The sequence below is a fragment of the Triticum urartu genome, chromosome 3A (assembly GCF_056163025.1).
Source record: "Triticum urartu cultivar PI428250 chromosome 3A, HENAU_Tu73, whole genome shotgun sequence".
NCBI classification, from domain to species: Eukaryota; Viridiplantae; Streptophyta; class Magnoliopsida; order Poales; family Poaceae; genus Triticum; species Triticum urartu.
This window is the reverse complement of record NC_141875.1, coordinates 513276298-513287657: the sequence shown is the minus strand read 5'-3', so window position 1 is coordinate 513287657 and position 11360 is coordinate 513276298. Positions and strand designations below refer to the sequence as shown.

At 47.9% G+C, this 11360-nt stretch overlaps 1 protein-coding gene and 1 pseudogene across 1 annotated transcript; both read right to left on the bottom strand.

Annotated features, from left to right (window-relative positions):
• Positions 1–2140: 2140 nt before the first annotated feature.
• Positions 2141–2812, bottom strand: LOC147980323 (uncharacterized). The gene has a single exon (XM_087515558.1). It carries the CDS (start codon positions 2810–2812, stop codon positions 2141–2143), a length of 672 nt encoding a protein of 223 aa, XP_087371684.1.
• Positions 2813–3810: 998 nt separating this feature from the next.
• Positions 3811–4314, bottom strand: LOC147980322 (uncharacterized; annotated as a pseudogene).
• Positions 4315–11360: the final 7046 nt, after the last annotated feature.

Here is an 11360-nt window from a genome sequence, read left to right as displayed (position 1 = left end):
AGTGTAGACTTGATCATGGCCACGGTATTTCTCATGCATAGTCAGCATGTCCAACTCTCCAATGATGTGGTTGGTGGAGCCAGTGTCCATGTACCAGTTGATATCAACTCCATAGGACACGTCGGCTGCAGCTGCAACTTTCTTTTTCTGGGAATTGTTGTCATCAGCATAGTGCCAATCACAGTCTTTTGCAATGTGGTTTGTTTTTTTTTACAAATTTGACATTTGTTTTCATAGCCTTCATACCCTTGGAAGTTGCGCCCCCGATTTTTGTTGCCGGGGGCGCCAATTGTAGCTGCCACCACCACTAGAAGGGTTCTGGATCTGATGATAATGGCCACCGCCACCAGGACCAGACCCTTGGTAGCCCCCCGTTGTTCTGGTGGAAGCCATAGTCACCGCCAGAATTAGGGTTAGGGTTGTAGCCGCAGCCGCGTCCCGCTGTGTTGTAGCCACCAGCAGCGCCGTAGCCGCCACCAGAAGTGTTGTAGCCACTGCCGCTGGCGTTCGCGCCATATCCGCCATCGCCACTGCCGTGAGGGCCACCACCCCCGCCTTTCCGGTAGCCACCTTTGCCGCCATCAGAACGGCCCCGTGAGGCAGCATTGGCGGACGACTTGAAGCCGCCATTACCAGTGCCATGAAACATCTCCATGCGCTGATCAAAGTTCGCCACGAGGGAGAAAAGACCGTCGACGGTGATGGGCTCGATGCGGACGTCTAGCGCAGAGATGATGGGTTGGTAATCCATGTCAAGACCGGCGATGATGAAGGAGATGAGCTTCCCCTCCCAAAGTGGTTTGCCCGTCGTCGCGAGCTCATCGGAGAGGGAGTGCATGTGGCTAAAGTAGGCGGAGGCTGACGGGGAGCCCTTCTACGTGTTGTTGACCGCGGCACGGAGGTTGTTGGCACGGGACAACGACACGGCAGAGAACATGGTGGCCAAAGCGGTCCAGATCACATGGGATGACTCGAGCGATGCAACTTGGACGAGGACCTCCTTAGACAGATTGCGCAAGAGGTACGTGACGATCTGTTGATCCTGGACAAGCCAGGGGCATACCCAGGGTTGGAGATGACCTGATACTTGCCATCCTTGTCTTTGGTGGTGATGATTTTGGGAGGCTCCTCAATAGTACGGTCGATGTAGCCATATAAACCAGCACCCAGTATTTGAGATCGGGCTTGAGCTTCCAAGAGAACGTAGTTCGTCCAGGTAAGCGGTTCAGAGGTGTTGTAGTTGAGAGTGGATGAGATTGCTGCGCTGAAGGTGGACATGGTGGTGAGGGGATGGGTGGCGGGCTGAAGAACCTAGGTTAGGGACGATAGAGATGAGGCAGAGAACGAGAAGTGGAGGGTACAAGCTAGATGCAATCGGAAGAGCCTTCTCTGTATACCATCTGGAGAATAATGGAAGCGTCTCAACTCCTAGACAAGGAGCCTGCGGTGTTATATATGATGAGAGGAGGGTCTCGTAGGTTACATTGTGAGGAGTAGTAACCGAACAGGAGATACATAGGGAATACAGATAAGAGAGAGGGAGAGAGATTTAAAGAGAGAAAAGCACTAACTATCCTATGCATCAATCTACCTGAGGCACAAGGCCATACTGGTTCAGTCTAACCATAATGTATTGCATGTTCAACATTTCTAAATAATTCTGAAACGTTTTGTGTGCGCGCTCAGGTTCAGTTTAGACTTTAGACAGGTTAGTGTCAGGCTAGTTCTTTCTTCAGACTTAGTCATAGGTTCCTTTGTTGTTGTAATCGTGGGTGTACCGACCATGACTCTGTCCGTGGGATGGCACGGGTCAAGCGGATCGTGGGCAGTGCATGCTGTGAGCTTGTTACGTAGAGAATAAAAGGAAGAAATGAAAAGACGCAAAGTTTTTACGCGTCGCAAAATTCTATCTCCTCTTCGTTTTTCCTATTCGTCGGTGTTCTTCAGAGTTGGGACTGAATCCACCCTCACGTGTGTGTGTGTGTGTTGATCTGGGGCTGATCTAACAATAACAAGAAAAACATGTCTTGAGCAACCAAAAATCTGATGGGTAAACAACTGAATAACAGCACCAATATGGTGGGCTCTTCACTAGTAAAGTTCTATCTTGGCAATGGCATGGAGAGCATAGAAACGAACTCTAGCTATAGGATGCAATAATATGATTACCTGGAGTAACTTTGAGATATTCAGAGATCCGACTTGCGATGTAAACAAGTGATAACCCCAAAGTTCTTTGGACGCCAAACTCAGACACTCCCCTTATCTTCTTGCTCTTGGTGTCGACAGCAAGCACCCATCCGTTGCAGTCTTCATCCCGATGGTCGACCTTAGCGAGCAAGTAAACAATGTCATCATCTTGCAGGCTCAGGATGGGCTGACCTATGTGTAGCGTCTTCAGTGTTGGCTGAGCAGTACCCGCATCAACCTTCAGCTTCAGTGTATCAGGTATGTCAGAGGCATCAAGAACATAGTCCAACTTAAACTTTTTCGACAATGTGTCTGTAATCTGCATGCTCCATTGCGCAGGTGACCATCCATCTAAGGTGTAGGTGCCGCAGCCGAAGGATGAACCTGGGACAACACAAACCTGCGGCCCAATGTACTTGATGACACCATTGACGACGGCAATGTCCCGAGAAATCCGCGGGCTAACCCTATCGAAAACCTTGTCTTCAACGTGAGGCGGTGGCAGCGGGACGAAGCGAAGTGTGTGTTGTCCATCCGCGGCAAGCACGTCGCAGAAGAGGATGCCCCGCCAGAGGTCAACCCAGCCCATCGTGCCACGCTTTCCTCCGATGGTGATCGTCATGGAAGTTGATGCGTGAGGGCGCGCATTCTTTACGGCCAGCAGGATGGTCTGCCTGCTCCAGGCCATGGCATCGGAGTGAAACAACACGAGGTGGTATGATTTTCCCATGTGGGGTCTGAGCGAGGAGATGGTGTATTTACAATGGCTGCAGTCGTGGTAGTCGCTGGCGCCATGGCGACCCAGCGTGCGGCCACGGTCGCGGTGGCGGATTGCTGAAGTGGCGCACGATGCTGGTTTGATGGTCGAGGAGTTCGTAGGGTCTGGGGTGCCGGAGTTGCGTGAGGGATGGGTCCTCCCCCATGGCGCCGACATGATAGATGAAGTACTCGCTGATGTCATGGTCCAAGTTGTGGTATTGATCACCCAGGGGGACGCGGAGGAGAACGATGCCGCCCTCCGAGTCGACAATTTCGGGCTCCGTTGCAAAATGGGAGAGCTTCAGACCGCCGGTGAAGTGGACGCAGAAATAGGATGCGAGCGGTGGGGCGGCGGCGTAGAAGGTGACGTGGATGAACCCCTTGCCATCCCTCATCTTGCAGGATGCGGTGGTGGCGTTGGAGTTGTTGGAACCGCCAGTCCCTCGCAGCTGCCCTCCTTGCTCTCTCTGTTACCGTGGCTCGAACCTAAGAGGAAGAAACGGAAGGAGGAAGAAGAACATGGGACACAGTGAGGTTTCTTTCCGGCGCACGAACGCCTTTCCCTTGAGCTCAAACTCAACAACCCGCCAGCTACAACACACGGGTTGGAGGGGATTTATATCCGCGTCCATCGGCGCACCACACCGCACCCCCGACGCACCCCCCCCCTCTCACGAACTCCCCCACATTCCCGCGCTCCCGGCCCGCACACACACGCGATGGCTCACGCACTCACACACGCACACCTGCGCCACGAACCCGACGCGTCCAACGTACCCGGCGCGCGCCCATACACGCGCCCGGCTCGTTCGACACCTCGTCGCGGCTTATTGCCCTAACATTCACGCCCTAAGCCGCGGCTCAGAGCAGCCCGGCATCCTCCACGTCTTCCACGAGCAGGGCTCGCTCCTCCGCCGGTGCCTTCTTGAGCTGTGGGCATTCACGCTTGAAATGCCCGCGTTCGCCGCATTTGTAGCAGCGGCCGCGCCGGTTCCCGCCGAAGCCCAAAGCCTCGCTGCGCGCGTCGTCGTCGTCCCGCGCACCGCCCTGACGCCGCTCCTACGCCCTCCACTGCGCCGCGGTGTACAGCAGCTAGTCCCCGCCATGGCCGCCTCCGTCCTGCCCGCGCCTACGCAGCCGCTTGTCAAAGGCCTTGAGCCGCCCCAGCGCGTCCTCGAACAACATCGAGTCGACGTCGCAGAACTGCTCGATCCCGGCCACCGCCGCGTACAGGCGGTTCGACACCGAGTCGAGCAGCTTCTTTACGAGAGCCGCACCTTCCAGGGTTGAACCCAGCGTTGCGTAGCGCGCCGCCATGCCACCAAGCCTCCCAGCGAAGTCATCCAGGGTCTCGGCGTCCGCCATGCGCAGGAGCTCAAACTCCCCGCGCAGCGTGCCGAGCCGCGTCGCGCGCACGCAGTCCACGCCCTCGAACCCGGCCTTCAAGCTCGCCCACACCTCTGTCGCGGTCTTCTTTGACGCCACCTGCAGCAATAAGTTCTCCGCCAGGGCACTAAGGAGGTAGGCGCGCAAGCTTGTCCTTCTTCGCGACGACGGCCGCCGCCGCGTCCTCCGGCATGACCACCGCCTCCCACAGCCCGGCCGCGTTGAGGTTCGCCTCAACCTTGATGGCCCAGGCCGTGTAGTTGTCGTCGGTGAGCTGTGGCACCGGCTACGGCAGCGATCCGCCCGCACCACCGCCGCAGGGGGCGATCGACCTCGCAGGCGCGCCCTGTCCTTCACGTGGCTCTGATGCCAATTGTTGAAACCGCCAGTCCCTCGCAGCTTCCCTCCTTGATTTCTCTGTTGCCGTGGCTCGAACCTACGAGGAAGAAAGGGAAGGAGGAAGAAGAACAAGGACACGGCGAGGTTTCTTTCCAGCACACGAACGCCTTTCCCTTGAGCTCAAACTCAACAACCCGCCAGCTACAACACACGGTGGGAGGGGATTTATATCCGCGTCCATCAGCGCACCACACCGCGCCCCCACGCACCCCCCTCGCGCACTCTCCCATGTCCCCGCGCTCCCGGCCCGCGCTCCCGCCGTGCACGCATGCGATCCACGCGACCAGGTCCAGCGCCCGACGTGGTCTACACCCGCGCCCGCTGCGCCAACTAACACACAGCGTGGCCCCGTGCACACACGCAATGGTCACGCACTCACACACGCACACCTGCGCCACAGACCCGGCTCGTTCGACACCTCACCGCAGCTTATTGCCCTAATAGGAGCGGTCGGCGAAGTAGGCCGTGTAGTCAAGGAGGACGAAGCTACCGCATGAATCACCGTCTTGTCCATGAGCAGGTGGACACATGGAGGCGGGCAAGATGGCCTCTTCATTGGCGCCTTCTTGATCCTCGCTCTCCATATCCTCGTTTTCATGCGCGGAAGACTCGTCGATCTGCATACCCTCGATTCCTTCCACGAAAGACTCGTCGAGCTTCATCTTTCCGTTGAGTCGATACTATTAGCTCTCTGTCGATTTGACGCCGCCGAGGGTCGATCAATTTTTATGCAGGCAACAGGAATCGGGGCTGGATATCAATTCGGAATCAGTGTTGAAATCGATTTGGCCCAGTCGACGTACCGGCTTGGTCCCTTATTTTTGTCTTGTTTTTCGTTTCATTTCATTCTTTCTTTCCATTTTTTTGTTTCCTTATCGGGTTTTTTCTTTTCCTTGTTACTCGCCAATTTTCTTTGTTTCTACTAGCAAAAAGGTCCATGCGTTGCAAAAAAATCATAATTTTCAACAGCATAATCACATTTTCCTGCATCACCAGGATACACTATCACTCTCAATTTGGTGATGTCATGAACAATTTTTTTAAACTCGTGACCTTATTTAAAATCGTTAACATTTTCATTCTTCGTGAACAGTTTTACAAATTTTTGAACATTTTCTAAAATCAAGAACATTTTTTGAACTCATGAACATTTAATATGATTTGCAAACATTTTGTAAAGAAATTGTGAACATTTTTATAAACAAATTTCTTCAATCGGCAAACATTTCTAGAATAGACGAAGATTTTTTGGAAATGGTGGAACAATTTTTAAAATTCACGAGCATTTTTTTGATTTAACAAACGTTTTTTTTATTTAACGAACATTTTTTAAAATGCATGATCATTTTTTGAATTGGCAAACAATTTATGAATGAATAAACTATTTTGTAAGTCATGAACAGTTTTTGAATTTTTAGGATAATTTTCCATTCATAAACATTTTTTGATTAGCCTACCCCAACTTGTTTTGGACTAAAGGCTTTGTTGTTGTTGTTTTTGTGATGAACATTTCTTTTAATTAGTAAAATTTTGTTCAATTTTATTAATATTTTTTAATGCAATTTCCCAAACATTTCCAAATTTTGAACATTTTGTAATAAGCACATACTTTTTTAAAAAATCACAAATATTTTTTGAATCCACAAGCAATTTGGGATTTATTTAACATTTTAATTAAAAATTATCATTTTTATTTTTTTAAACTATTTTGAAGTCCTAAATTATTTAAAGTAGAAAAAATAAAATATAAAAGAAAAATTAAAAGAAAACAGGCCGCCCGAACGTGGGCTAGCTCAGACGGGCACGCCGCGCGCAGAGCAGTATATGATGAGGTCCCTACTACATGGGCCGGCCCAGGCGGGGCATTCCCTTGTGTAAAACATGTTTTATCGCCTATAGATGCCATTGGAGTTTTCATGACGTACCATCAGAAGGTATAGATATCAGGTTACTATTAGATTTCCTCTTCTCAGGTTTTTACTGGGTTTTTTTATTTTTGCTTTCTTTCATTTTCTTCGTTTTTCACCGGGTTTCTTTTCTTACTTTCACGGCTTTTATTGGATTTCTTCTTCTCGGTTTACTGTTTTTTTCTTTCCTTTTCTTTCTTTGTCTTCATTTTCTTCATTTTTCTTTGTCTCCTTCTTGAGTCTCACTCTTTTCATTCTTTTCAACTAGTTTCTATGGTTTTCATTTTCTTGTTTGATTTTCTTAGTTTGATTTTTGGGGTTTATTGGTTTTCTTTGTTTCTTTGCCGATTTTCATCAGTTTCATTTTTTTCAATGCATAATAAACATTTTTAAGTACATGATATTTTCTATTTTTTCAGTACACAATATACATTTTAAGTGTACATTTGGAATATTTTTTATACATGCTGGAATTTTTAAAATACATGATGTACATGTTTATTGTAATACATGTCAGTATTTTCTCAAATACAAGCTGACTTTTTTATGGTAAGAATCATTTAAAAAAACTTTGCAAATAATTTATAAACATATTTTAAATGTTTTTAGTACACAATATACATTTTAGTGTACACGTGACTCTTTTTGATACACGTTGAATATTTTTCAAATAACGATGTACATTCGTGCTGAGCGGCCCAACACCGGTTCCCTCTAGGCGAAGCTGCCTCTGCAACATGCCTTGAACACGCGCGCGCGCGCGCGCACACACACACACACACACAGAGAGTGCACTCTATCGACAAAAAGAGAAATATTTCCTCGTCGGTCATAATGTGTATTTGCGTACGTATAAAGGCCTATACTTTTCTGTTGTAGAAGAAGGGCATATTACTTTCTAAGTGCAATTGCCTTTCTGTTTCTGTCCCGATTCTAGGACAGGTTTATACGACCTCTCAAATTCCAAGCTAAAAATTTAGTATCTACTCCCACTTTAGTGAGCTAAAAAGTCTTATATTTGTTTACAAAGAGAATATAATATATGAAAATTTCATGAGGATAAAACAGATCCCTTGTTTCCCTTTTGCCCTATGTCTTCTCTTCTACTGGCTACGTTGATCATCATAATATACAATCTGACACATGTCATTGCAAAAAGGAAAATCATACACATATATGTAAACGACATTTATTGTAACACGACGGGCAACAAGGAAAAGTATAGATTGGTCAAATGGGATATTTCTTTTAACAGTGGTTAAATGGAATATTATTTGTAGACCTAAAAGTAATGGAGGCTTGGGTATTATCAACACTTCTATTATGAATAAGTGCTTGATTGTCAAATGTTGGTGGTGGACCCTGAAACCTTAAAGGTACTCTTTCGTTTGATATCCTTAAAACTAAATACTTTAACTTCTCCGGCCCTTTGTTTTCCTGTGCTACGAATGGTTCCCAATTTTGGCATGATTTGGTTAAGGTGCGTGATGGATTCCGCGAGCATGTGAAATTTGTTGTCAACGATGGCAAATCCACACGATTTTGGCTTGGCTGGTGGGTTGGAGACACCCCTTTGTGTTCTCTCTTCCCGGTTTTATTTACTTTTTTTGTGGTAACCCTGAGATATCTATTGCTGACCTTTCTCACAATAATTGGGATTTAGGCTTTCGGCGATCTTTATATCATGAAGAGTTAGAAGACTGGCACAGTCTCGGATTCGATGACTTGGCTTTATTCTTCTTCTGGTAATTTCTCGGTTAAGTCTTTATATCTTCGTTTGCTCTATTGACCTCCATCCTCAAAGTTTAAGGATGTGTGGTGTTCACGTATCCCGTTAAAGTTCGAAATCTTTCTTTGGCAGGCAATTGGTGGCAAGTTGCCTGCAACTGATCAAATTTGTAAACATAATGGCAGGGCATCGGCCTTTTGCTCTCTTCATTCTCGTGCTGAGGACACTGGGTATGCAGCCTTGATTTGGAGTTGCACCCGGTCGTGGCTGGGTTTTAGTTGGGCTCCTGCATCTTGCGATCAATTACTGCTGCTAGTCAATACTTTGTGTTGACAGTTGAAACATGTGTTTTGGTTTGGTTTTGCTGCTTTTAGTTGGGCTCTTTGGACAACTAAAAATAAATTTACTAGCAAGCATGGTTTTCCTTCTGATTATCTTCAAATCTCTAAATCTATTGCAGCAGTGGAAGCCGTTGGTTAAAAGTTGCACCATGGAACTGTTGATCTCTCGAGTTAGAGCTACTACTAATTCTCTACCTCCAAGAGTGCATGCTCCGACGACGTAATTGGCGTATCCTGGATGTTCATTTCCATCACTTTTGTAGGCTGTAGGGAGCTGGCCTACGTGCCTATCCCTTTTATGTTTATGTTTTGGTTGTTGTGCAATCCGTATTGTTTATGTTGGTTGGTTGTGAGGCACTTCCCACTGCTTCACCGTGGACAGATGCTAAGCATGCCATATAAGCGAGAAAATAATATGGCACAACAATTAAATAGAAGAGATAGCACTTTGATGATCGCAGGAAGAACCAATGCCAAATGCGTGAACCTAGGCAAACCACTTAAATGAAAGAAGCTGACCAATGCATGAAAGAGTTTTAGGTGCTAAATCATTAGATAAAATAAACTTAGCAACAACAAGTTAAGCACCTACTATGCATTAGGGAGTTGGGTTGCTAAGTTATTTAATGCACTTAGCATCTCACCTTTGCACCGGAAGATATCTGATAATTCTACGTGATGTGGACTTATTAATTGAAGTTATTTGTAAAGTCGGACTATCGCCTTTTCTCAAACAAGTGTAAACGGCATGGGCATACCACATGCCCTCTTGACTAGCTCAATAGCAATAGATGGGGAAAGTTCTTATACATTAATCTAGCCTCACAAAATATGTGCAGCGTACTTGATCCACATAACACAATGGGAGGCCTGAACTAATTGTGAAATAAAGCATGTCGGGAGCTGAACGTCGTTTCTTCTTCCATTTTCAGGCGAGAGATATACATATGACACATATTCAGGCGGGCGGAACACGATTGCACGACACCGCGAGCTGTTCGGGCGTGTGCGTGATTGCGTCGTGCTCTGCCACTCTTCCCTGGTCGCATTCGCATTCCCTGTAGCATTCCCAATATTCTTCGTGCCGCAACAAAAAAAAGGTCAATCATAACGCCATCAAACGGAGGATGAACGGGTCGGATAAGGCATGTTTTATAGCCGAAATCAAAGCCAACTGGGCAATAATAAGCCATGTCAAAGGATAACAGTAAAGAAAAGAAAATGATGCATCCATGTCGCTGTCAGCTGGATCAGCACCGGCATGCATGCACTCCTTTGTTCTTCTCCCGAGATCACAAAACTGGCCACGCCGGATGGATAACCCCGTTCCGCTCTTTTCCAAAGACAACATCGACATGCAAACGCAATTCCTCGTTGAAGCTGGGAAAGCAAAAAATCTGGCGGCTGACGACGGCATCAAGCGCGTCCGTGCCGTGTGAGGTTTCCTCCACCCGTCGCAGCGCTTGCGGCCTGCATCGCAACGCCTACCTCGGGGTCTCGTGCGTGCGTGCGTGCGTGCTGGCGCGTGATGTGAAACCAGTTCTTGTCTGCGCGTGCGGGAGGAAGCTTCCACGCAGGCGCCGCTCGCTGCGAGCCTGTCGCCTTCCTTGGCCAGCGCTATCGCTAATTCAGTCTTCCCGTTCCACCTGCTCCTCGGAAAACATCCACAAGCTTTCTCTCTGCCTTGTCCGTAGTACAGTAGTATGTACAGAACTTTGCTATGCCTGGCTTGCGATATCCATTTCCTCGGATTTTTGTTTTGCTTTTGATGATTTCATGTCCGTGGTGACTGCTGAGGCAAGGCCCTGTGATTAGGAGAGCACCATTCTTATTTTGAGTGGATACAGTATGACCGCAGAGGCTTATGACACACATTTTATTTCTTCTTTTTTGCGGAAGGAGAACACACATTTTATTTCTTCTTTTTTGAGGAAGGAGAACATCACTCAAAGGAAAACGAAAAAATAACCCAGAAGACCAGCAGCTGCACGTCCACTAATTAATTGGCATCACCCTGCATGTCAGTCAGACAGGTTTATTTCTGAGATCCCAACGTCTCTCGTGTACACCGTACGTAGTACGTGGCTTCAGATCTAAGGATTCGTCGTTTGACTACGCAATGCAAATGGATGCATCGTCCGGCAAGGCGAGATATTTATCTCCTTGGCCAAGAACGAGTCAAGAGCTGGGCTGGTGATGCAAGTACAGTAGTAGTAGTAGATGAAGAGGCCCTGATTAATATTAATACTCCCCGTCCCCGATCCATGGCAACGTAACCTCCAAATCAACGATTCTTTATCACGGATGATTGGGATCGGTCGACGACTGATGAACCGATGCCGCTTCTTCAATCCGGCCGTTTCTTGGTTCCATCGATCCAGAGACGCGGAGCAACAACGGTCCGCACCAGGAAGCGCGCATACACGATGCCTGCATTTAGCCGTTGCGTCTCTCTAATCGATCGTCCGCACACATGAGAGCTCGCGTTTCGGAATTAGATTTGCATCGCAGCATATCTCTGATCGAATTGTTAGCACGACCCACGAGGGCGTGGCGCGTTGGCGTTTGCAGAAACCGATGGGATGGGGCTTGGAGCAGCGAAAATAACACCCATCCTGTGTTTGTTTAACCTGCTCCCCAGATCGGTAG

Coding starts and splice junctions, on each gene's coding strand:
- LOC147980323 (XM_087515558.1), bottom strand. CDS start 2,812: ATGACGATCACCATCGGAGGAAAGCGTGGCACGATGGGCTGGGTTGAC.